The sequence below is a fragment of the Pongo abelii genome, chromosome 1 (genome assembly GCF_028885655.2).
Source record: "Pongo abelii isolate AG06213 chromosome 1, NHGRI_mPonAbe1-v2.0_pri, whole genome shotgun sequence".
NCBI lineage: Eukaryota > Metazoa > Chordata > Mammalia > Primates > Hominidae > Pongo > Pongo abelii.
Genome location: NC_071985.2, coordinates 224212895 through 224240103, shown reverse-complemented (window position 1 = coordinate 224240103; position 27209 = coordinate 224212895). Strand labels below are relative to the sequence as shown.

General features: G+C 49.3%; 1 protein-coding gene across 1 annotated transcript; it reads left to right on the top strand.

The window, feature by feature from the left end:
- The first annotated feature begins 6158 nt into the window (after positions 1 to 6158).
- Positions 6159 to 25691, top strand: RBP7 (retinol binding protein 7). The gene is made up of 4 exons (XM_002811517.5): positions 6159 to 6409; positions 18832 to 19010; positions 19450 to 19551; positions 25453 to 25691. The coding sequence occupies exons 1-4, from the start codon at positions 6337 to 6339 to the stop codon at positions 25501 to 25503; spliced, it is 405 nt and encodes a 134-aa protein (XP_002811563.1). The 5' UTR covers positions 6159 to 6336; the 3' UTR covers positions 25504 to 25691.
- Positions 25692 to 27209: the final 1518 nt, after the last annotated feature.

Sequence of the window (27209 nt, the reverse complement as noted above, 5' to 3'; positions counted from 1 at the left end):
CCAAAAATACAAAAATTAGCTGGGTGTGGTGGTGTGTGCCTATAGTCCCAGCTACTCAGGAGGCTGAGGTGAGAGGATGGTTTGAACACAGGAGGCAGAGGTTACAGTGAGCTGAGATTGCGCCATTGCACTCCAGCCTGGGTGACAGAGCCAGACCCTGTCTCAAAAAACAAAACAAGGCTGGGCATGGTGGCTCAGGCTGGGCATGGTGGCTCACACCTGTAATCCCAGCAATTTGGGAGGCCAAGGTGGGTGGATCACCTGAGGTCAGGAGTTCAAGACCAGCCTGGCCAACATGGTGAAACCCTGTCTCTACTAAAAATACAAAAAATTATACGGGCGTGTTGGCAGGCACCTGTAATTCCAGCTACTTAGGAGGCTGAGGCAGGAGAATTGCTTGAACCCAGGAGGCAGAGGTTGCAGTGAGCCCCGATCATGACACTGCATTCCAGCCTGGGCAACAAGAGCAAAAACTCCCTCTCAACAAACAAACAAAAACAAAACAAGCTTACTAAGTCCAGTGCAGTGGCTCACACCTGTAGTCCCAGGCTTTGGAGGCCAAGACAGGAGGATCACTTGAGCCCAGCATGAGCAACATAGTGAGACCCTGTGTCTACAAAAAATTTTTTAAAAATTAGCCAGGCAGCAGGGTGCGGTAGCTCACACCTGTAATTCCAGCACTTTGGGAGGCCGAGGAGGGCAGATCACAAGGTCAGGAGATCGAGACCATCCTGGCTAACATGGTGGAACCCCGTCTCACTAAAAATACAAAAAATTATCCGGGCGTGGTGGCGGGCGCCTGTAGTCCCAGCTACTTGGGAGACTGAGGTAGGAGAATGGCGTGAACCCGGGAGGCAGAGTTTGCAGCGAGCTGAGATTGCGCCACTGCACGCCAGCCTGGGCGACAGAGCAAGACTCCGTCTCAAAATAAGTAAGTAAATAAATAAATAAATAAATAAATAAAATAAAATAAGCCAGGCATGGTAGCTTGTACATGTAGTCCGAGCTATTTGGGAGGCTGAGGTGAGAAGATTGCTTGAGCCTGGGATCTGGAGGCTGTAGTGAGCTGTGATTACCCCACTGCACTCCAGCCTGTGCAACTGAGACCCTGTTTCAAAAAAAATGAAATAGTACAGCTAAAAGTATCAATGTCACCAAAGCAGAAGACCCAAGTCTCCAGCCACGCTTTTGTTGAGACAATAGTATTCATAAAGTGATTTTCAAAATTTTTATTTACTTACTTATTTCCCACTTCATAAGCTGGTCTAGCATGAAGTATGGTTTTTTTGGTTGGTGTTTTTTTTTTGAGACAGAGTCTTGTTCTGTCACCCAGGCTGGAGTGCAGTGGCACAATCTCAGCTCACTGCAACCTCCGCCTCTCGGGTTCAAGAAATTCTCCTGTCTCAGCTTCCCGAGTAGCTGGGATTACAAGCGCACACCACCGTGCCCAGCTAACTTTTGTATTTTTAATAGAGACGGTTTCTCCATGTTGGCCCGGCCGATCTCGAACTCCTGACCTCAAATGATCCACCTGCGTTGGCCTCCCAAAGTACGGGGATTACAGGTGTGAGCTATCACACCCAACCAAAGTAGTATTTTATTTAACATTTGTATCTTCAGCAACTTAAGCATGTTTGAAACTGAACCATAATTTTGCTCTCAAATAGATAAATAATCGTAAGAAAGCTGCTTAAGAAGAAAGGGTGCCTTGGCTGGGTGTGATGACTCATGCCTGTAATCCCAGCACTTTGGGAGGCCAAGGCATGTGGATCACCTAAGTTCAGGAGTTCGACACCAGCCTGGCCAACATGGTGAAACCCCATCTCTAATAAAAGTACAAAAATATTAGCCAGGCATGGTGGCAGGCACTTGTGGTCCTAGCTACTCAGGAATCTGAGGCAGGAGAATTGCTTGAACCTGGGGAGGCAGAGGTTACAGTGAGCCAAGGTCACACCACTGTACTCCAGGCTGGGTGACAGAGCAAGACTCCATCTCAAAAAAGAAAAAAAAAAAAAGGGTACCTTGATTTTTTTTTTTTTTTTGAGACAGTCTCGGGTTCAAGTGATTCTCGTGCCTTAGCCTCCTGAGTAGCTGGGATCACAGGCGTGTGCCACCACACCCAGCTAATTTTTGTATTTTTAGTAGAGATGGGGTTTTGTCATGTTGGTCATGCTGGTCTCGAACTCCTGGCCTCAAGTGATTCTCCCACTTCTGCCCCTCCAAGTGCTGGAATTACAGGCATGAGCCACTGTGCCCAGCCAAAAGTACCTTGATTTTATTTATGATATTGATAAGGAAAGGAGGCAGAGAAATTCTGGGCAGAAGAGGGTGGGTCCCCAATGAGGGCTCCCCACCTGGAGCTGAAAAGCCTGATACTATGGCCCACAGTGAGCACTTACATCCCTGTTTGCCCTCTTGAAAGTTGCCTTTTCCATATCTACCCATGGCCCACCCCCCATCCTGTGTCCATGAAAACCCCAGGCTCAGCTGGGCGCAGTAGCCTGTAACCCTAGCACTTTTGAAGGCCAAGGCGGGCAAATCACTTGAGGTCAGGAGTTCAAGACCAGCCTGGCCAACACAGCGAAACCCCACCTATACTAAAAATACAAAAATTAGCCAGGCGTGGTGGCGGGCGCCTGTAATCCCAGCTACTCAGGAGGCTGAGGCACGAGAATCACTTCAACCCAGGAGGTGGAGGTTGCATTGAGCCGAGATCACGCCACTACACTCCAGCCTAGGTGATGGAGCGAAACTCAGTCTAAAAAAAAAAACAAACAAACAAAAAAAACAAGCTCAGCCAGCAGAGAGAGGAGAAGCAGCTGGATGTTGGAGACTACGGTTGGACGGCAGAAAGAAGTGGCTTGACTTCACAGGGACAGCTTCATGGTGTAGCTTTGAAGAGGAGTCCAGCCAGGGATGGCTGGACTTCAGGGGAAGATTACCTTCTTGCTCCATCCTCTTTTCAGCTCCTCTTCCCACTGAGAGTCACTTTCATTGGCAATAAATTTCCATGCATTTACCATCTTCAATTCATTTGTGCTACCTCATTCCTCCTGGACACTGGACAAGAATTTGGGTACCACAAGTGCGGGTGCAAAAGGCTGTCACACTGACCCTCCACTGAGCTGTTAACAGTTAAGCTGTCCACAGCAAAGCTAAAAGGGCATTGTAACACCCCTTCTGGGGCTTCAGGGGTTGCAGGCACCCTCACCAGATGCTGCTGTGGGGCCCACACAAAGTTTTGCTCCTTCAGGTGCCCAAAAGCACTCGCCCCAGCTCCTGCACCCAAAGTGGCTGGCTAGTTCCAGCGCCCCTGCGTTCCAGTTCCTGCCAATGAAGGAGTCAGGGAAATACCCTGCTTCAAAATGTATCAGAATTTTTTTTCATTGCAAGTAGCAGGAAGCTCAACTCAAAGTGGGCTCAACTCAAAGTGGTTTAAACACGGACATTTATACTCAGAAGTACAGACATAGGGCAGAATGGAAGGTGTGTAGGTTTGTAGGTGCTGTGAATCAACACTGTCATCGGGGACCGGGTTCTTTCCATCCCTCTACTCTTCTAGTCACAGTGTCTTAAATCTAGTGCCCTTGAGTTATAGGAGGGTCACCAGTAGCCAGGCTTCCTTGTTCATGTTCAGGAGTGACTCCCCATGGCTCCCCATGGCTCTGTTAAAATCAAAGAAACATCTTTCCCAACAGCCCTTTCAAACTCCTCATCGCATCTCACTGGCTGATTCAGTCATTTAAACCTGCTTCTCCCTAAAGCTGATCACTGGCTAAGCTAATAGAGTTTCTGGGATTGGTTTAGCCTGATACTAATCCAGGTCTACCTTCAGGAGCTGGACCAAACTCCCTATTGGCACTGCATTCTTGCAGTAGGGAGGGGAGGTATGGATGGTGTGGAGTCCACCACAAGGTCCATGCCAGTCTTTGCTGAACCAGCATCAGACTCCATCAAGCAACAGATGAGAGGTTCCATGATAAAGTAGCCCTCAGCAATCTCCATCCATTGCTGTCTAGGAAGAACAGTGCTTGTACACAGGTTCAGGACCTCAGTCTTGGCTGTAATCTTCTGGTTTACTTTGCCAGCACCAAACAGAAGGAAAGAAAGGGCTCAAATTTGACCAGATAAATTATTATTCTCCTTCCAGAGGTAACCTTGAGTCCTGTCTAGAAAGATACTAGAATTGTAAAGGAAAAAAATTACTCCTTATCCTATGGCAAGTGGAGTCTGTGTCTACTTCAGCTGAAATTAAATCCTGTCCATAATAGATGACCTTTGCTCAAGCTGGCCAGAAGCCAAACCAACCAGCACGAAGGTTAAAACTATTATTAGTTTTTTCTGTGATTTTCATTTTCAGGCCAAGTTTTAGAACAATAAGATTTTAAGAATAGGAAGTACGTAAGATTTCTGCATATCCTGTTCTCTTGGTCATGTGGATTTTTTTTTTTTTTTTTTTTAGATGAAGTCTTGCTTCTTTGCCCAGGCTGGATGCAATGGTGCAATCTCGGCTCACTGCAACCTCTGCCTCCTGGGTTCAAGCAATTCTCCTGCCTCAGCCTCCCCAGTAGCTGGGATTACATGCCTGGCTAATTTTTGTTTTTAGTAGAGACGGATTTCACCCTTTTGGCCAGGCTGGTCTCAAACTCTTGACCTCAAGTGACCTTCCTAACGCAGCCTCCCAAAGTGCTGGGATTACAGGCGTGAGCCACCGCACCAAGCCTGGAATCAATGTCTTACAGTTACGAGAATCAACAGCTAGCTCATTATGGGCAAGGTGATGTCACTCTGGCTTCTCAATGAAAATGGCATTTCTCCCTTGGAAAAGGTCATAGCTAGTCAGTCAGTCAGTCAACAAACATTTATTGAGTACTTGCCAGGCACTGTGCCAGACCCTGGAGATACTGGAGTGGTGAATGAAATGAACATGGGCTCTGCCCTGGAAAGTTTCATGGAAAAGGCAGTCAATAAAAAAGAAAAAAGATAATTATGGATTTTAATAATGATAAAGGACATAAGCAGAGATGTGATGTGGAGTAAGTGTGTATTAGGAGCATATAGGAAGGCTGATCTGAGAAGGTGACTCTCAAGTTCTTGAAGATATCCAAGTACTTTTCTGTCCACATTCTAAACCAACTGAAAAATAAGACGAAAAAAAAAAGCAACAAAAGGGCTGAGCACAGTGCCTCACGCTTGTAATCCCAGCTACTCTAGAGGCTGAGGCAGGGGAATTTCTTGAACCTGGGAGGCAGAGGTTGAGCCACCGCACTCCAGCCTGGGTGACAAGGTGAGACTCTGTCTCTAAATAAATAAATAAGCACATGTATACCTATGTAACTAATCTGCACATTGTGCACATGTACCCTAAAACTTAAAGTATAATAATAATAAAATAAAAAAATTAAAAAATAAAAAAAAAAAAAATAAATAAATAAATAAAAACAAAATCAATCAGTCAGTCTTGGAGCCAGCATATCTAGGCGGTGTTTGTGGCTAATGTTGTAGGTTAGCCCATATTCCCACCCCTTCTCCTTTGCTTTTCTCTGCTCTGAGGCTAAATGCTGGAGACTAGAATCCCCAGGCCCCTTGCAGTTAGAAGCGGCATTGATACAGTTTTGGCTAATGAAATATACACAGAAACCTGCTGGGTAATTTCTTTTCTTTTTTCCAACTATCTAGACTTATAGGAGACGGGGAGGTTTGTGCTGCAGGGATACTGACCTTTGCTGCTTTCCCTCTTCCCCACCTTGAATGTGGATATCCTGGCTGGGAACCCAGCTGCCAGCTCATGACCAGGCGGTAACAAGCAGGAATAAAAGGCCACCAGAGTCAGAGAGACGAAGCTGCGGCGTTACCGAGGTGCGAATCACTGAGTGTGATTCCTAGGTGCTAATCATCACCAGCAATCACTTCTCTCAGGACTGCTTGTTAAGAAAAATAAACTCCTATTTATTGAGACCATGAGAGTTACGTTGAGAGGTGTATTGTTATTTGAAGCTGACAATATTCAATGCCATGAGTTTGAAGATCATCCCTGGGTCATTAACATATAAGCAGGGAAGAAAATGTGGCCCGAAACAGTCTGGGACATGAGAAAGCAGTAAGAGAGGAAGCCCCAAGGAAAGGGGGGAGCTGCCGCGTGGTGGGCAGAGCCTGGAGCACCGGGCGGAGGCGGCCGGGAGCGCAGCGGCTTCTGCAGGCGAGTGGGACCCACGCGGCCCCACCTGCGCCTCCCGCGCGCGGCCCCACCCCCTGCCCCGCCACGCCACGCCTGGTTTATAGGGCCAGGCCCGAGCCTCCGGCCGCCCGCTGAGGTTTGTCCCGCGACCCCCGACCATGCCCGCCGACCTCAGCGGTACCTGGACCCTGCTCAGCAGCGACAACTTCGAGGGCTACATGCTGGCCCTAGGTAAGGCGAAGGGGAGGCGGCGGCGGCGCGAGGCTCGCCATGGGTCTTGGGATCAGGCAGAGGCGGCCAGGCCGGGCCTGTAGGTACGTCCGCTGTCCGTGCCTCCGCCCTGCTGCGCCCACCGTCGCCCAGTCGCCCCCGAGTCCGCTGGTCCTTGGCGCCTCCGTCCATCGGGCGCGGGACCCCAGTCCTTCAGTCCCCCAGTCCGTCCTTCCCCGCGCCCACCCGCCCCCCTGTCCCCACGGCCGTCTCTCCACGCCCCCTGTTCCCCCGGCCGCCGGCCCCCCACCCATCCGTCCCTGAGTCCCCGCGTCCAGCCCCACGTCCGTCTCTACCTGCACGCGGCACACCCGCGGAGACTGCAGACTGGGGGTCCGGACGGGGAGGGGGCGCCCGGGACCGAAGCCTCTGCCCGGCGACCCTCCCCGCAGCCGCCTTCCGCGCAGGCCCCGGGGCCCCGGGGCGCGCTCCCGCAGCGAGGTCCCCGCAGCCTCGGCGCACCCGGAGCGGGTCGGGGATGCAGAATCCCGGAGCCAGCGGACGACCCTTCAGGTCCGGGCATCCGCGGGAGTGCAGAGCCTGGTTCGGCCCGGGGCGTGCCCCGACCGCCGCGTCCCGCGAGGGCTGGGTGCCCGCGGCGTTCTTGCTCCCGGGGGCCCCGGGCTGTGCTTCCCGCCCTCATCGCGGTGCCAACGGTGCGCGGACTCTCAACTCACTGCAACCTCCGCCTCCTCGGTTCAAGCGATTCTCCTGCCACAGCCTTCCAAGCAGCTGGGATTACAGGCGTGCGCCAGACACCACTTCCGGCTAATTTTGTACTTTTAGTAGAGAAGGGGTTTCACTATATTGGTCAGGCTGGTATCGAACTCCTGACCTCAGGATCTTGATCCACCCGCCTCGGATTCCCAAAGTGCTGGGATTACAGGTGTGAGCCACGCGCCCTGAGACGAGTGTAGTTTTTCTTGTAGCTTTAGGAATCTGGGAAGTTGCCGTGCCGGCCGATCCCTGAACCCTTGACCTGTGGGCAATTTTTGTTTTTTCTTTTTCTTTTTTCTTTTCTTTCTTTCTTTCTTTCTTCCTTCCCTCCTTCCTTCCCTCTTTCTTTCTTTCTTTTTTTTTTTTTTTTTTTTTTTTGAGACAGAGTCTGGCTCTGTTGCCCAGGCTGGAGTGCAGTGGCACGATCTCGGCTCACTGCAAGCTCCGCCTCCCGGGTTCACGCCATTCTCCTGCCTCAGCCTCTCCGAGTAGCTGGGACTACAGGCGCCCGCCACCACGCCCAGCTAATTTTTGTATTTTTTAGTAGAGACGGGGTTTCACCATGTTGGCCAGGCTGGTCTCGAACTTCTGCCCTCGTGATCCGCCCACCTCGGCCTCCCAAAGTACTGGGATTACAGGCGTGAGCCACCATGCCGGCCAATTTTTGTTTTCTTAATCTTAGGGCCCATCTTAGTTGATAAAGGGGCATTTATTTTGCTCTTTCATATCCCAAGAGATAAGAGTGTTCCTCTGGGTATGGGAAAGGCACCTCTCACTTGAGAGTCTTATGATCTTCTTCAGAGGAAGAGCAGGGAATTCTTTTATGGCCTGCTTCAGGGAAGAGGGGCAAAAGAAGGTCTGTGGGGGACCTTCCTGCTTCTGTTATTTCCTCAAATGCCAAGTGATATGGTTTGGCTGTGTCCCCACCCAAATCTCATACGGGAGTTGTAGTTCCCATAATTCTCTTGTGTTGTGGGAGGGACCTGAGGAGAGATAATTTAATCATGTAGGCAGTTTTCCCCATACTGTTCTCTGGTAGTGAATGTCTCTTGAGATTTGATGGTTTTACGAGGGGTTTCCCCTTTCATTTGGCTCTCATTGTCTCTTGCCTGCCACCATGTAAGGCGTGCCTTTTGCCTTCTGCCATGATTTCTAGGCTTCCCCAGCCACGTGGAACTGTGAGTCAGTTAAACCTCTTTTTCTTTATAAGTTACCCACTCTTGCCGGGCTCGGTGGCTCACACCTGTAATCCCAGCACTTTGGGAGGCTGAGGCGGGTGGATCAACTGAGGTCAGGAGTTCAAGACCAGCCTGGCCAACATGGTGAAACCCCGTCTCAACTAAAAATACAAAAAAGAAATTAGCTGGGCGTGGTGGCGGGCGCCTGTAATCCCAGCTACTTTGGGAGGCTGAGGCAGGAGAATCACTTGAACCTAGGAGGCGGAGGTTGCAGTGAGCTGAGATGGTGCCATTGCACTCCAGCCTGGACAACAAGAGTGAAACTCTGTCTAAAATAATAATAAGTTACCCACTCTTGGGTATGTCTTTATCAGCAGCGTGAAAATGGACATAAGGTGCCATGTTCTGAGGTCGCCTATCCTGAAACCCGTAAATCCAAAACAGTTTTCTGAAAACCAGCAACTGTGTTTCAACTTCAGATCCAATTTGTTAAAGTACTAAGTACTTACATCAATTTGTTAAAGTGCTAAGTACTTAGGTCACACTTATAGCACTAGAGTGGTTGTTTACATAATACTGTAATACTTTTTTTTTTTTTTTTTTAGATGGAGTCTCGCTCTGTTTCCTAGGCTGGAGTGCAGTGGCACCATCTCGGCGTGAGCCACCGTGCCCAGCCATACTATAATACATTTTATCTTAAGAATTAAGTTGGTCTGGGTGTGGTGGCTCACGCCTGTAATCCCAGCACTTTGGGATGCCAAGGCAGGTGGATCGTGAGGTCACGAGTTCAAGACCAGCCTGGCCAACATGATGAAGCCCCGCTTCTAATAAAAATACAAAAAATCAGCTGAGCATGGTGGCATGCACCTGTAATCCCAGCTACTTGTGAGGCTGAGGCAGGAAGAATTGCTTGAACCCAGAAGGCGGAGGTTACAGTGAGCCGAGATTGCGCCATTGCACTCTAGCCAGGGAGACAAAGCAAGACTCCATCTTGAAAAAAAAAATTAAGCTAGCAGACTGGGCGCGGTGGCTCACGCCTATAATCCCAGCACTTTGGGAGGCCGAGGTGGGTGGATCACCTGAGGTCAGGAGTTCGAGACCAGCCTGGCCAACATGGTGAAATACCCCATCTCTACTAAAAATACAAAAATTAGCTAGCCATGGTGGCTCATGCCTGTAGTCCCAGCTAATTGGGAGGCTGAGGCATGAGAATCGCTTGAACCCGAGAGGTGGAGGTTGCAGTGAGCCCAAATCACGACGCTGCACTCTAGCCTGGGCAACAGAGTGAGACTTGGTCTCAAAAAAAATAAGTCAATAAGACACACACACACACAAAAAAAGAATTCAGCCAGCAATCTTGAATTTTACTGATTTACTTGAATATATAATTTACTTTAAAGTTATATGCTTGTTCATGTATGTGTAAAGAAAATACATTCCATAAAATCACAAATATAGTATTAGATCTTTAAACTTTAGGGTCTAGGAAAATAATAAATGTTCGCCTCTTTTTTTGTTGTTGTTGTTGAGATGGAGTCTTTGTTGCCCAGGCTAGAGTGCAGTGGTGCGATCTCAGCTCACTGCAACCTCTGCCTCCAGAGTTCAAGCAATTCTCCTGCTTCAGCCTCCTAAGTAGCTGGGATTACAGGTGCCCGACACCTCGCCTGGCTAATTTTTGTATTTTAAATAGAGACAGAGTTTTACCACGACCTCGTGATCCACCCGCCTTGGCCTCACAAAGTGCTGGGATTACAGGTGTGAGCCACCGTGGCCAGCCGATTGCCTCTTTTTTATTAGTAGAAGTGAGGTGAATGCCTGTTGGCAGTGATGCTAAGGGTCAAATAAGTCACCAGCAAATACACAGCACACATCTCTTGATGTGCTCCAGCTGGCATCTCATTTGAGAGCAGAAAATCACTCCCTTTTGTCTAAAAACTAGTGTTCAGGAACTGATCCTGCAGCTCCCACCCGGGCTCTGGTATCACTATCTCCCAGCATTTGCCAAACCGCAGTGAGAAGAAAGGCAACTTGTCCTTGCACAAAGAAGAAAGTTTACTTGGGTTTTTTGAGACAGGGTCTTGCTCTGTCGCTCAGGCTGTAGTGCAGTGATGCGATCATGGCTCACTGCAGCCTTCACTTCCTGGGCTCAGGCGATCCTCCCACCTCAGCCTTCCAAGTAGCTGGGACAACAGGTGCATACCACCACACTTGGCTAATTTTTCAATTTTTTTTGCAGAGACGGTGTCTTGCTATGTTGCCCAGGCTGGTCTCAAACTCCTGGCCACATGCAATTCTCCTGCCTCCGCCTTGCTTGGGTTTTAATATTTGGAGCTAACCTGGGATTTGAGAGTTCCTGATGTACCCCCACAGTAGCCAAGGACACTGAGGGTACGTGCCTCAGAAATGGAGAAGCCCCATGTTAATCCACAGATATTGACCAGCTTGTGCAGGTCCTCGCCTTTAGTCCTGTTATGAACCCCAGAAGGTGGTGGTGTTACCAACTTGTCCCAGTTTACTGTGTACACTGGGATATATTTATTTAATTTAATTAGTTTATGTATTTATTTATTTTTGAGACAGAGTCTCCCTTTGTTGCCCAGTCTGGAGTGCAGTGGCACAGATCTTGGCTCCCTGCAACTCCATCTCCCAGGTTCAAGCAATTCTCCTGCCTCAGCCTACCGAGTAGCTGGGATTACAGGCGCACGCCTCCACACCCAGTTAATTTTATATTTTTAGTAGAGACAGGGTTTCACCATGTTGGCCAGACTGGTCTCGAACTCCTGAGCTCAGGTGACCTGCCTGCCTCAGCCTCCCAAAGTGCTGGGATTACAGGCATGAGCCACCACACCTGGCCCTACACTGGGATTTAAAGGGATCCCCTCTGCCTTCAACCCACATTGCCTCAAGATTAGAAGTGACTTTGAGATTAAAGGTTAATATAAACATCTGAAGCTTAGATAAGTGTACATTTGTGTGGACTCCTTTGAGATCCTACCCTCAAGTGTATATGCTCACACATTTGTAATAGCACGTGCATCAGACTGTTCCCTCCTATTCGAATTTCTTATTTTCTATTTAACACAACCTAGTGGATGAAAAAGCATGGCTTACCCCGTCTGGGAGGAAGTGAGGAGCGCCTCTGCCCGGCTGCCCCATCTGGGAAGTGAGGAGCGCCTCTGCCCGGCCGCCACCCCGTATGGGAAGTGAGAAGCGCCTCTGCCCGGCCGCCACCCCGTATGGGAAGTGAGAAGCGCCTCTGCCCGGCCACCCCGTCTGGGAGGTGAGGAGCGCCTCTGCCTGGCCGCCCCGTCTGGGAGGTGAGGAGCGCCTCTGCCCGGCTGCCACCCCGTCTGGGAGGAAGTGAGGAGCACCTCTGCCCGGCTGCCCCGTCTGGGAGATGAGGAGCACCTCTGCCCGGCCGCCCCATCTGGGAGGTGAGGAACGCCTCTGCCTGGCCGCCACCCCGTCTGGGAGGAAGTGAGGAGCGCCTCTGCCTGGCTGCCCCATCTGGGAAGTGAGGAGCGCCTCTGCCCAGCCGCCACACCGTCTGGGAAGTGAGGAGCGCCTCTGCCTGGCCACCCTGTCTGGGAGGTGAGGAGTGCCTCTGCCCGGCCGCCCAGTCTGGGAAGTGAGGAGCGCCTCTGCCCGGCCGCCCTCTCTAGGAGGTGAGGAGCGCCTCTGCCTGGCTGCCACCCCGTCTGGGAGGAAGTGAGGAGCGTCTCTGCCCGGCCGCCCTGTCTGGGAAGTGAGGAGCGCCTCTGCCTGGCCACCCCGTCTGGGAAGTGAGGAGTGCCTCTGCCTGGCCGCCACCCCGTCTGGGAGGAAGTGAGGAGTGCCTCTGCCTGGCTGCCCCATCTGGGAAGTGAGGAGCGCCTCTGCCCAGCCGCCACACCGTCTGGGAAGTGAGGAGCGCCTCTGCCTGGCCACCCTGTCTGGGAGGTGAGGAGTGCCTCTGCCCGGCCGCCCAGTCTGGGAAGTGAGGAGCGCCTCTGCCCGGCCGCCCTCTCTAGGAGGTGAGGAGCGCCTCTGCCTGGCTGCCACCCCGTCTGGGAGGAAGTGAGGAGCGTCTCTGCCCGGCCGCCCCGTCTGGGAAGTGAGGAGCGCCTCTGCCTGGCCACCCCGTCTGGGAAGTGAGGAGTGCCTCTGCCTGGCCGCCACCCCGTCTGGGAGGAAGTGAGGAGCGCCTCTGCCTGGCTGCCCCATCTGGGAAGTGAGGAGCGCCTCTGCCCAGCCGCCACACCGCCACACCGTCTGAGAAGTGAGGAGCGCCTCTGCCCAGCCGCCACCCCGTCTGGGAGGTGAGGAGCGCCTCTGCCCAGCCGCCACACCATCTGGGAGGAAGTGAGGAGCGCCTCTGCCCGGCCGCCCCGTCTGGGAGGTGAGGAGCGTCTCTGCCCGGCCGCCCCGTCTGGGAAGTGAGGAGCGCCTCTGCCCGGCCGCCCAGTCTGGGAAGTGAGCGCCTCTGCCCGGCCGCCCCGTCTGGGAGGTGAGGAGCACCTCTGCCTGGCTGCCACCCCGTCTAGGAGGAAGTGAGGAGCGTCTCTGCCCGGCCACCCTGTCTGGGAAGTGAGGAGTGCCTCTGCCTGGCCGTCCCGTCTGGGAAGTGAGGAGCGCCTCTGCCCGGCCGCCCCCTCTGGGAAGGGAGGAGCGCCTCTGCCTGGCCGCCCCATCTGGGAGGTGAGGAGCGCCACTGCCCGGCGGCCCCGTCTGGGAAGTGAGGAGCGCCTCTGCCCGGCGGCCCTGTCTGGGAGGTGAGGAACGCCTCTGCCCGGCCGCCCTGTCTGGGAGGTGTACCCAACAGCTCCGAAGAGACAGTGACCATCGGGAGTGGGTCATGAGGACGATGGCGGTTTTGTTGAAAAGAAGGGGGGGAAGTGTGGGGAAAGGAAGGAGAGATCAGATTGTTGCTGTGTCTGTGTAGAAAGAGGTGGGCATAGGAGACTCCATTTTGTTCTGACTAGGAGAAATTCTTCTGCCTTGGGATGCTGTTGATCTATGGCCTTTCCCCCAGCCCCGTGCTCTCTGAAACATGTGCTGTGTCAACTCAGGGTTAAAGGGATTAAGGGCGGTGCAAGATGTGCTTTGTTAAACAGATGCTTGAAGGCAGCATGCTCTTTAAGAGTCATCACCACTCCCTAATCCCAAGTACTCAGGGGCACAAACACTGCAGAAGGCCGCAGGGTCCTCTGCCTAGGAAAACCAGAGACCTTTGTTCATGTGTTTATCTCCTGACCTTCTCTGCACTATCATCCTATGACCCTGCCACATCCCCCTCTCCGAGAAACACCCAAGAATCATCAATAAATACTTCATAAATAAAAAAAGAAAAAAGAAAAAGCATGGCTTGACCTGGTTAACAGCCTTATGAGGAATATGGCCTTTTGGACTGTTGAGGTCCTAGTGTGGACCTGGCAGAAAGTGACCAGAACTTATGCTAATTTATTCATTCTATTAATTTTTTGCGATATGATCTCACTCTGTTGCCCAGGCTAGAGTGTAGTGGCACGATTTTGGCTCACTGCAACCTCCTCCTTCTAGGCTCAAGTGATCCTCCCACCTCAGCCTCCCCAGCAGCCGGGACTACAGGTGCACACCACCATACCGAGCTAATTTTTATTTTATTTTTTGATAGAGATGCGGTTTCACCATGTTGGCCAGGCTGGTCTTGAACTCCTGGCCTCAAGTGATCTGCCTGCCTTGGCTTCTCAAAATGCTGGAATTACAGGCCTGATCCACTCTACCTGGCCCAGAACTTATGCTAATTCAAAGTAAATTTTGGTCTTTAAAGAGGCCAGCCTTGTAACTGCAAATCTGTGAAGTAACAACGTTGCAACATGGTAGAGAGGTAGGAAGCAGGGCTGAACTCCAGAACCTGGGTTTGGGACAGTGGACCAAACTGAGGAGTAACTAAAACAGGGATGGGATGGAAGCAACTTTCCATAAAACACATACAACAGTGTTCCATGTCAGTATACCATTGCCATGGCAACACCTGGAGTTAGCACCCTTTTCCATGGCAATGACCAGAGAACCCAAAAGTTACTACCCTTCCCTAGAAATTTCTGCATAAACCACCCCTTAGGTGGGCGTGGTGGTTCAGGCATGTAATCCCAGCACTTTGGGAGGCTGAGGTGGGTGGATCACCTGAGGTCAGGAGTTCAAGACCAGCCTGGCCAACATGGTGAAACCCAGTCTCTACCAAAAATACAAAAATTAGCCGGGCATGGTGGTGGGCACCTGTAGTCTCAGCTACTCAGGAGGCTGAGGCAGGAGAATCATTTGAATCCAGGAGGCAGAGGTTGCAGTGAGCTGAGATCGTGCTGCCATTATACTTCAGCCTAGGTAACAAGAGTAAAACTCTGTCTCAAACAAACAAACAAACAAAAAAACAAAAAAACCACCCCTTACTCTGCATATAACTAGAAGTGGGTATAAATATGACTACAAAACTGCCCTGAGCTGCTACTCTCTGCCTATGCGGTAGTCCTTTCCTGCATGAGCAGTCACAGAGCTGTGACACTGCTTCTTCCATAAAGCTGTTTTCTTCTGCCTCTGGCTTGCCCTTAAATTCTTTCCTGGGGAAAGCCAAGAACCTTTGCAGGCTAATCCCCACTCTGGGGCTCACCTGCCCTACATGAGTAGTGCAAATTGTAAATTTACTAACAACAAATTGCCTCACAGACTTTATTTTATTTATTTTTTGAAGCAGATTCTTGCTCTGTCGCCTAGGCTGGAGTGCAGTAGCAAGATTTCAGCTCGCTGCAACCTCCACCTCCCGGGTTCAAGAGATTCTCCTGCCTAAGCCTCCCAAATAGCTGGGATTACAGGCACCCCCCACCACGCCTGACTAATTCTTGTATTTTTAGTAGAGATGGGGTTTTGCCATGTTGACCAGGCTGGTCTCGAACTCCTGACCTCAGGTGATCTGCCCGCCTCAGCCTCCCAAAGTGTTAGGATTACAGGTGTGAACTACCGTGCCCAGCCTGCCTCAAGTTTTTTTTTTTTTTTAGATGGAGTTTTGCTCTTGTTGCCTAGGCTGGAGTGCAATGGCAGGATCTTGGCTCACCACAACTTCCGTCTCCCGGGTTCAAGCAATTCTCCTGCTTCAGCCTCCTGAGTAGCTAGGATTACAGGCATGCCCCACCACGCCCAGCTAATTTTGTATTTTTAGTAGAGACGGGTTTTCTCCATGTTGGTCAGGCTGTTCTCGAACTCCCGACCTCAGGTGATTGCCTGCCTCAGCCTCCCAAAGTGCTGGGATTACAGGCATGAGCCACCGCACCCAGCCAGATTGATTGATTGATTGATTTTGAGATGGAGTTTCCCTCTTGTTGCCCAGGCTGGAGTGCAATGGTGCAATCTCAACTCACCTCAACCTCTGCCTCCCAGGTTCAAGCGACTCTCCTGCCTCAGCCTCTGGAGTAGCTGGGATTACAGGCATGTGCCACCATGCCCGGCTAATTTTGTATTTTTAGTAGAGACAGGGTTTCTCCATGTCGGTCAGGCTGGTCGTGTTGGTCTGCCCGCCTCGGCCTCCCAAAGTGCTGGGATTACAGGCATGAGCCACCGTGCCCGGCACCTCACAGATTTTAAAAGCATAACTGCTTAAAAGCATAACTCGAAAGTCATTGTTAGTCTAAAGTTATTGGGTTTTGTTTTGCTTACATAATAGGGTTTAAGGAAAGTCAGCAGTAGGTTTGGCTTGATCATATTAATAATAGGAAATGAGCCTGAGTAACATGGTGAAACTTCATCTCTATGAAAGAAAAATTCAAAAATTAGCCAGGTGTGGTGGCACATGCCTGTAGCCCCAGATACTTGGGAGGCTGAGGAAGATCTCTTGAGCCTGGGAAGCAAACGCTGCAGTGAGCCAAGATCGCACACCGCAGTCCAGCCTGGGCAACAGAATGAGACCCTGTCTCAAAAAAATAATAATAATAGGAAGTGATTTTAAGGTTTTGGTCTCAATACTTAAATATTTAAATATTGTTGAAAACCAGTAAAGCCTGGATCATATTGCATCTCAAACTAAAAGCTGGAGTTCTAGATTTAAACACATACACACAAGCTTTTTTATTTGCAGCTGAGACTACAGGCATGTACCACTGTGCCCAGCTGTTTTTTGAGATATTTGTTTGTTTGTTTTTGAGATGCAGTTTCACTCCGTCACCCAGGCTGGAGTGCAGTGGCTCAATCTCAGCTCGCTGCAACCTCCGCCTCCTGGGTTCATCCGATTCTCCTGCCTCAGCCTGACCCAGCTGTGAGCCACCATGCCCAGCCTCAACTGTTTTTATTTTTTTTATAGAAATGGGGTCTTGCTATGTTGTCCAGGCTGGTCTTGAACTCCTGGACTCAAGCGATCCTCCCACGTTGGCCTCCAGAAGTGTTGGAATTACAGGTATGAGCTACTGCGCCTGGCTACAAAAATTTTTTCTTAGGTTGAGGACATTTATACTATTGTTTTATTCGTTGTTGTTTGGGTTTTTTTTTTTTTTTGAGACAGAGTCTTGCTCTGTCACCCAGGCTGGAGTGCAGTCACACGATCTCGGCTCACTGCAGCCTCCACCTCCTGGGTTCAAGCAATTCTCCTGCCACAGCCTCCAGAGTAGCTAGAATTACAGGGGCGCACCACCATGCCCAACTAATTTTTGTTTTTCAGTAGAGATGGGGTTTTGCCATGTTGCCCAGGCTGGTTCTGAACTCCTGACCTCAGGTGATCCACCTGCCTCTGCCTCCCAAAGTGCTGGGATTATAGGCATGAGCCACCGCGGCTGGCAGAATCACATCTCATCTCTAACTCCTCTCCTTCCTCCTCGCTCTCCCCGATTCTGCGGCAGATACACTAGGCTCCTCAGAGTTCCTGAAACACACTGGCATACCCTTCCTCAGAGTCCCAGGGCTCTCTGGATTTCTGCCTTAAACTATTTTCCCAGAAATCTGTGTGGCTTGATTCTTTACTTCTTTTAGCTCCCTGCTGAGACGTCACCTGGCCATTATTTAAAATAGTGGTGTTTATTTCTAGCTGCATAATATGCTCAAAGGCACTAAGTGGAACTGGGATTCCAAACGCTGATCTTCATCTTCTTAGCATTCCATGTTTCCCTGTGGAACTCATTTTTAAAGCTTATTCAAGAATTCTAGCTGAGCAGGGTGGCTCATGTCTGTAATCCCAGCACTTTGGGAGGCTGAGGTGAGAGGATTGCTTGAGCCCAAGAGTTCGAGACCAACCTGGGCAACATAGTGAGACTTGATCTCTACAAACAAATATTTAAAACATTTCCAGGCATGGCGGCACGGGCCTGTAGTCCCAGCTATTCGAGAGGCTGAGATAGGAGAATCACTTGAGCCTGAAAGGTTGAGGCTGCAGTGAGCCATGATTGTACCACTGCACTCCAGCCTGGGTGACAGAATGAGATCCTGTCTCAAAAAATATATATATATATATATAAATACATAGTAGTATATAGCTGGGTGTGGTGATGCAAGCCTGTAATTCCAGTTACTCAGGAGGCTGAGGCAAGAAAATTGCTTGAACCCAGGAGTGGAGGTTGCAGTGAGCTGAAATCGTGCCACTGCTCTCCCCAACCTGGGCGACAGAGTGAGACTATGTCTCGGAAAAAAAAAAAAAAGAAAAAAGTATATATATGTGTGTGTGTGTGTGTATATATATATATATATAGAGAGAGAGAGAGAGAGAGAGAGGTATATACATGAATCCAGTGGTTTTTGAGTTTTGTTTTCATTCTTGTTGAGAAACTGTTCAAATGCTCTCTTAATTCAAAGTGTAAATACATAAGGCAGAAAAAGGCAGAGTTATGACTAAGGCTGGGTTGGGGGGCCTAAGCCCTGTCCCTTTGGTTTTCTTTTCCTTTCTTTCTTTCTTTTGAGATGGATTCTCGCTCTGTTGCTCAGGCTGGAGTGCAGTGGTGTGATCTCGGCTCACCGCAACCTCTGCCTCCTGGGTTCAAGCAATTCTCCTGCTTCAGCCTCCAAAGTAGCTGGGATTACAGGTATGTGCCACCATGCCCGGCTAATTTTGTATTTTTAGTAGAGATGGGGTTTCTACATGTTGATCAGGCTGGTCTCAAACTCCTGACCTCAGGTGATCCACCCTCCTCGGCCTCCCAAAGTGCTGGGATTACAGGTGTGAGCCACCATGCCTAGCCTACAGTTTATATTTTTTTATAGAAACAGGGTCTTGCTATGTTGCCCAGGCTGGTCTCAAACTCCTAAGCTCAAACAATCCTGCTGTCTCTGTGTCCCAAAGCGCTGGGATTACTGCACCTGGCATTTGCAAACTTTTTAATCAGGCTGTGGTTGGCAGTTTGCCAAGATGATTCCTTGTAGATCTGATTTTGGTAGCAAACAACGTTGAAGTCGTACAGGAAATGCTAACAATTACATGTGGTGATTTTGAGAACAGCTACCAAATTCTTCACTTTTGCATCTCAAGCGAATGTTCAAATATTTTTAAAAATTATTTTTAAGGTATTGACTTTGCCACTCGTAAAATAGCCAAGTTGCTGAAGCCACAGAAAGTGATTGAGCAGAATGGGGATTCTTTTACCATCCACACGAACAGCAGCCTAAGGAACTACTTTGTGAAATTTAAAGTTGGAGAAGAATTTGATGAAGATAACAGAGGCCTTGACAACAGACAATGCAAGGTAAAATTTAAAGAAATGCCAGGTGTGGTGGATTACCCCTGTGTTCCTAACACTTCGGGAGGCCAAGGCAGGCGGATCACCTGAGGTCAGGAGTTCGAGACAAGCCTGGGCAACATGGCAAAACCCTGTCTCTACAAAAAAAATCGAAAAAGTAGGCGGGCGTGCTGGCAGGAGCCTGTAATCCCAGCTACTTGGGAGGCTGAGGCAGGAGAATCACTTGAACCCAGGAGGTGGAGGTTGGTTGCAGTAAGCCAAGATCGTGCCACTGCACTCCAGCCTTGGTGACAGAGAGGGACTCCATCTCAAAAAAAAAAAAAAAAAAAAAAAAGAAAAAGCAGTAAGTAGGCTGTTAATTTTGCCAGGGTAACTTGGCATTCTACTTCGTAACACTTGAGGATCCTGCCAGGACAAGCTAACATTTTCTCCTCTCCTCATGCAGAGCTTGGTTATCTGGGAAAATGACAGGCTCACCTGTGTCCAGAAGGGAGAAAAGAAGAACAGAGGCTGGACCCATTGGATCGAAGGAGACAAACTCCACCTGGTATCCACCACATTTTGTTCTCAATGAGATGATACAGTATTCAAGGAAACATCAGGCCAAGCGTGGTGGCTCATGCCTGTAATCTCAGCATTCTAGGAGGCCGAGGCGGGTGTATCACTTGAGGTCAGGAGACCAGCCTGGCCAACATGGTGAAACCCCATCTCTACTTTTTTTTTTTTTTTTTTGAGACGGAGTGTCGCTCTGTCACCAGGCTGGAGTGCAGTGGCGCGATCTTGGCTCACTGCAACCTCCACCTCCTGGGTCCAAGCGATTCTCCTGCCTCAGCCTCCCTAGTAGCTGGGACTACAGGCACGCACCACCACACCCAGCTAATTTTTGTATTTTTAGTGGAGACGGGGTTTCACCATGTTGGCCAGGATGGTCTCTATCTCTTGACCTCATGATCCGCCCACCTCAGCCTCCCAAAGTGCTGGGATTGTAGGCATGAGCCACCACCACACCTGGCCCATCTCTACTGAAAATACAAAAATTAGCCGGGCATAGTGGCGCATGCCTATAGTCTCATCTTATATTAAATGAAACAGCCAAATATTCCGACAGAGGCAGGAAGATAACATGCAAATACTCATGGAACAATTCTTAGCTATTATATGTAATAGCTACTTTATGTATACATAGATATGCATAGATAGATATAGTAGCTCACATCTTTGGAATGATTATTTTGGGCCCAATTACTGTGCTCAATCCTTTGAGTGCATTATCTCATTTAGTCTTCATCACAATCCTGTGAAAAGGACACCATTTTTCCCATTCACAAATAAATTGGGATTTTGAAATTCCCCAAGGCTGCTGTCAGAAGCATCAGAATCCAGTTTAAAAGGGTTTATTCAGACTGGGCGCCGTGGCTCACGCCTGTAATCCCAGCACTTTGGGAGGCCGAGGTGGGCGGATCACGAGGTCAGGAGATCAAGATCATCCTGGCCAACATGGTGAAACCCCGTCTCTACTAAAAATACAAAAATTAGCTGGGCATGGTGGCACATGTCTGTAATCCCAGCTACTTGGGAGGCTGAGGCAGGAGAATCGCTAGAACCAGGTAGTCGGAGGTTGCAGTGAGCCGAGATTGCACCACTGTACTACGGCCTGGCGACAGAGGCTGTTTCAAAAAAAATAAAATAAAATAAGGGTTTATTCAGGCACGAAGATGAGGACGGCCACCCGAGAAACACAGACTCCAAAGAAATGAGGTCAGTACACCTAAGCTGAAAAGTTTATGTCTTATTTTTTTTTTTGAGATGGAGTCTCTCCCTCTGTCACCCGGTGTCACCCAGGCTGGAGTGCAGTGGTGCGATCTCAGCTCACTGCAACCTCTGCCTCCTGGGTTCAAGTGATTCTCCTGTCTCAGCCTCCCGAGTAGCTGGGACTACAGGCATGTACCACCACACCCAGCTAATTTTTGTATTGTTAGCAGAAATGGAATTTTACCATATTGGCCAGGCTGGTCTCGAACTCCTGGCCTCAAGTGATCAGCCCACCTGGGCCTCCCAAAGTGTTGGGATTACAGGCATGGCCACTTGTAATAAAAATTTAATTTCTTGGAATATAATTCTTGGAGTTTTTCTTTTTCTTTCTTTTTCTTCTTTTAAGCTGTTGGACTGGAGGTGTTTTTCTTTAATGGCTTTATTGAGGTATACTTTATGTACCAAAAAATGCACCTGTTTTAAGTGTACAGTTTGATAATTTCTAGTAAATGTATACAGGTGTACAACCATTCCCATTATCCAGTTTCAGACAAGTCAGTCACTCCAAAACATTCCCTAGAGACCATGTGCTGACAACTATTATTTTACAGCCTTTTTTGTTTTGTTTTGTTTTGTTTTTGAGATGGAGTCTTGCTCTGTCGCCCAGGCTGGAGTTCAGTGGCACGATCTCAGCTCGCTGCAAACTCTGCCTCCTGGGTTCAAGCAATTCTCCTGTCTCAGCCTCCCAAGTAGCTGGCACTACAGGCGCATGCCACGACACCTGGCTAATTTTTGTATTTTTAGTAGAGACAGGGTTTCACCATTATTGGTCAGGCTGGTCTCAAACCCCTTACCTCAGGTGATCCACCCGCCTCCGCCTCCCAAAGTTCTGGGATTACAGGCGTGAGCCACCGTGCCTGGCCTGTTTTTGTTTGTGTTTTTGAGACAGAGTCTCCCTCTGTCATCCAGGCTTGAGTGCAGTGGCGCGATCTCAGCCCTCTGCAACCTCCACCTCCTGGGTTCAAGGGATTCTCCTGCCTCAGCCTCCCAAGTAGCTGAGATTACAGGCGCCCGCCACCATGCCCAGCTAATTTTTTTTTTTTTTTTTGAGACGGAGTTTCACTCTTGTTGCCCAGGCTAGAGTACAATGGTGCGATCTTGGCTCACCACAACCTCTGCTTCCCGGGTTCAATGATTTTCCTGCCTCGGCCTTCCTGAGTAGCTGGAATTACAGGCATGCACCACCACGCCTGGCTAATTTTGTATTTTTAGTAGAGAGGGGGTTTCTCCATGTTGGTCAGGCTGGGATCGAACTCCCGACCTCAGGTGATCCGCCCACCTCGGCCTCCCAAAGTGCTGGGATTACAGGTGTAAGCCACCATGCCCGGCCATGCCCAGAGCTAATTTTTGCATTTTTAGTAGAGACATGGTTTTGCCATGTTGGCCAGGCTGGTCTCGAATTCCTGACCTCAGGTGATCTGCCCGCCTTGGCTTCCTAAAGTGCTGGGATTACAGGCGTGAGCCACCCCGCATGGCAAGGTCTGTCTTATACAGACAGAAAACAAAGAAATTTCGCAGGATTACAATATTTTCTATACAAAGCTGTTTTATGAGTTACAGGAATTTGATTAGTTACCACTCAGTTTTTTCCTTTTTCTTTCCAGTTTAAAGAATATGTTTAACATTCTTTATTTTATTTTTCTTCCCCCTCATTCTTGCTGTCATCTTAAGAGTATATTTAACATTCCATCTTAGACAATGTGATAGTCATAGGTCTTTGTATAAGAGAAGGAAGAGGTTCACCTGCTTTGGGAAAAAAAAAGAAGAAACAGGGAAGTGAGTCTGTAATTAAGATCAACAGTAGAGGGAAGTCTTCTCTGGTGCCCTTTAGTTTTTTACAAAACAGTGTAGGTAAAGAAAAAGGCTAATCTATAACCAGAGAAATTAAGGTTACAGCTATCTAGGTTACAGCTGCCTTTCACATGACTCAGATCCCACAATCACATTCCTTTAAGACTCAAAATAATTTAAAGTTTCATCAGCTTTGATTGTGAATTACGTATTTTCACACTGTAGAGTGAAGATTCAAATACAGGTCTGACAAGAATGTGTGCTCTCAGCTCTGTGCTTTTTTGCCTCACTGTATGTGTGAAATCTAGGTGAGACCCATGAGAACAAAACTAGAGCACTGTCCTTAAAGTTGGGGCTGGGTAGTCTTTGATTACCAAGGCCTTGAAGATATTTTGATTCTAGATGGACAAATCTCACACTCTTCTGACAATAAAAAAGTAAGAGGACAGGCATGGGATTACGGGTTCACGCCTGTAATCCCAGCACTTTGGGAAGCTGAGGCAGGCGGATCACCTGAGGTCAGGAGTTCGAGACCGGCCTGGCCAACGTGATGAAACCCCATCTCTACTATAAATACAAAAATTAGCTGGGCAGAGCCGGGCGCAGTGGCTTACGCCTGTAATTCCAGCACTTTGGGAGGCCAAGGTGGGTGGATCACTTGAGGTCGGGAGTTTGAGACCAGCCTGACCAACATGGAGAAACTCCTGTCTCTACTAAAAAATATTTTTAAAAAAATCAGCCAGGAGTGGTGGCGCATGCCTCTAATGCCAGCTACTCAGGAGGCTGAGGCAGGAGAATCACTTAAACCTGGGAGGTGGAGGTTGCAGTGAGCCGAGATCGCGCCATTGCCCTCCACCCTGGGCAACAAGAGGAAGACTCTGTCACAAAAAATTAAAAAAAAATTAGCTGGGCATGGTGACGGGTGCCTGTAGTCCCAGCTACTTGGGTGGCTGAGGTGGGAGGATTACTTAGGCCCAGGAAGTTGAGGCTAAGGTGATCCATGACGGCACCACTGCATTCCAGCCTGGGCGAAGGAGTAAGACCCTGTCTCCAAATAAACAAGGAGTAAGGCCCTGTCTCCAAATAAAAAAAAGGGTCTTTTGTGTGCTAATGACATGACTGTCTACTGAGGGTCCTTAGATAACTTCAGGGTGGGGGATGGTCACCAGAAAATCGAAGGCATGATTACAGGGTTGGAACTTTCAGCTCCATCCCTGAGGGAAGAGGGGCTGGAGATTGAACTAATCACGAATAGCCAGCGACTTAATCAATCATGCCTGTGTGCTGAAACATCCACTAAAAACTAAACCACGGGGTTTAGAGAGCTTCCATGTTGAACGGTGAACATTCATGTGTGTGGTGAATACATTGAGGTCTGGGAGGGTTGTATGCTCCCCCTTCCTACTTTGCCCTATGCATCTCTTCCATCAGGCTGTTTCTTTTTTTTTTTTTTTTTTTTTTTGAGATGGAGTCTTGCTCTGCTGCCCAGGCTGGAGTGCAGTGGCACGATCTTGGCTCACTGCAACCTCTGCCTCCTGGGTTCAAGCGATTCTCCTGCCTCAAGTGTCCTAAGTAGCTGGGATTACAGGCATGCACCACCACACCCAGCTAATTTTTGTATTTTTAGTAGAGACAGGGTTTTGCTATGTCGGCCAGGCTGATCTCGAACTCCTGACCTCAGGCGATCTGCCCGCCTCGGCCACTCAAAGTGCTGGGATTACAGGCGTGTGTGCCCAGCCCATCAGGCTGTTTCTGAGTTGTTTATTTTATAATAAACTGATAATAGTAAGTAAAGGGACTTTCTGAGTTTTGTGAGCCCTTCTAGCAAATTATCAAGCCCGAGGAGGGGTTGTGGGAAAACCTGATTTGTAGCTGGTCAGTCAGAAATATGGGAGGTCCCAAACTTGCGACAGGTGTCTGAAGTTGGGGGGAGTCTTGTGAGACTGCATCCTTAACCTATGCGGTCTGTGCTAACTCTGGGTAGTTAGTGCCTGAATTAAATTGGTTTACTGGACACTTGGTTGGTGTCAGAGAGTTGGAGAAATGGGACTGGAAAATATACCACACAACTGGTGTCAGGCGTTTAAAAACCCACACCTTTGGTGTCAGAAGTGTTGAGAGTAGGCCAGGAGCAGTGGCTTATAACTGTAATCCTAGCACTTTGGGAGGGCAAGGCAGGAAAATCATTTGAGGCTAGGAATTCAAGACCAGCCTGGGGGCCAGGCGCGGTGGCTCATGCCTGTAATCCCAGCACTTTGAGAGGCTGAGGTGGGCAGAACACGAGGTCAGGATTCCAAGAACAGCCTGGCCAACATGGTGAAACCCCATCGCTACTAAAAATACAAAAATTAGCAGAGCATGGTGGCACACACCTGTAATCCTAGCTACTCGGAAGGCCGAGGCAAAAGAATTGCTTGAACCAGGACCCAGGAGGCGGAGGTTGCAGTGAGCCAAGATTGCACCACTGCACCCCAGCCTGGGCTACAGAGTGAGACTCTGTCTCAAAAAAAAAAAAAAAAAAAAAAAAAGACCGGTCTAGGCAGTGGCGAAACCCTGTCTCTACAAAATACACAAAAATTAGCCGGGCATGGTGGCACGTGTCTGTAATGTCCCAGCTACTTGGGGGGCTGAGGTGGGAGGATCGCTTGAGCCTGGGAGGCAGAGGTTACAGTGAGTCGAGATCTCACCACTGTACTTAGCCAGGACGACAGAGTGAGACCCCATCTCAAAAAAGAAAAAAAGTGTTCCAGAAAAGAGTTAAAATACAATAAAAAGTAAGTGTTGAGAGTAAAAACAGACCACAGGCAAACTCATCCTTCTTTTTCCCTTCCTCCTTATACCCTAGGAAATGTTCTGTGAAGGTCAAGTGTGCAAACAGACATTCCAGAGAGCCTGATCCATATCCAGCAGCAGAGCCCACTTGTGGCTGCAGCTTTATGCCAAATTATATTGCAGACCAAACAGATGTTTATCTATCCCATTTGGTGATGAGGACTCGTGGCTGGAGAGAGCCACACAGCCTGTAACCTGAAGTCATCTAGATTATGGGGAAACTGCTCAGCTTCAATAAACCTGTCCAAATGACTCTGAAGTTTTTCCTTTTCGATTTAGGAAATCCCAGCATTTAAAAAAATATTTGAAAGTCTTCTAGGCGCATGAGAGACACACCAGTGAACAAGCTGTCATTCCTGCCTTCAAGGCTAGTGAGGAAGCTGGTCAAAACAAGCAACCTGAACAGCTGCCAGAGCTCTGGGGGTGGGGGGGGCAGACGACTTTGAGACTTTGAGGGATGGGAAGATGGTAATATTGACAGGGGTCTGGGATGGTGATTTTGTTTCTTTTCTTTTCTTTTTTTTTTTTTTGAGACAGAGTCCTGCTCTATCACCCAGGCTAGAGTGCAGTGGCTCCATCTCGGCTCACTGAAACCTCTGGCTCCCGGCTTCAAGCAATTCTCCTGCCTCATCTTCCCAAGTAGCTGGGATTATAGGCGTGTGCCACCACACTCAGCTAATTTTTGTATTTTTAGTAGAGACGGGGTTTCACCATGTTGGCCAGGCTGGTCTTGAACTCCTGACCTCAGGTGATCCGCCCACCTCGGTCTCCCAAAGTGTTGGGATTACAGGCGTGAGCCACCGTGCCTGGCCAGCAGTTCCTCTTTTTTTTTTTTTTAACAAGATTTAGAATCTCCCCAAGGGTAGTTTAGAGAAAGGAAAATCCAAGACAGGAAATCAGAAGCTATCCATGGGGGGAAAAATAACCTTAATAATGGCAAACTTACACAAATAACAAACCAGAAAGGAATCATTCCAGAAGCTAAGAATTCAACCCAGATCACCCTTGTCAAAGGACAAAGCCTTAGCTACTGAGCTACACAGCATTGGGCAGTTTCTTTCTTTCTTTTTTCTTTTTTTTGACGGAGTCTCACTCTGTTGCCAGGCTGGAGTGCAGTGGCACAAACTGGGATCACTGCAACCTCTGCCTCCCGGGTTCAAGTGATTCTCCTGCCTCAGCCTCCCGAGTAGCTGGGACTACAGGTGCGTGACACCACACCCAGCTAATTTTTGTATTTTTAGTAGAGATGGGTTTCACCAGGTTGGCCAGGATGGTCTCGATCTCTTGACCTTGTGATCCACCCACCTCAGCCACCAGCCTGTGCTGGGATTACAGGCATGAGCCACCACACCCAGCCCTGGGCAGTTTCTATTGCTATTCCCAGAAGAAGTCTAGAATAGCCAAATTCAAGCTTTCAAAGGCTCTTAACTGCTCAAGATAATTTTTTTTTTTTTGAGACAGAGTCTCGCTGTGTTGCCCAGGCTGGAATGCAGTGGCGTGATCTCGGCTCACTGCAAGCTCCGCCTCCCGGGTTCATGCCATTCTCCTGCCTCAGCCTCCTGAGTAGCTGGGACTACAGGCGCCCACCACCACGCCCGGCTAATTTTTTTGTATTTTTAGTAGAGATAGGGTTTCACTGTATTAGCCAGGATAGTCTCGATCTCCTGACCTCATGATCCACCCGCCTCGGCCTTCCAAAGTGCCGGGATTACAGGTGTGAGCCACCGTGACCGGCCTGCTCAAGATAATTTTTAGGACTATGACATGAAC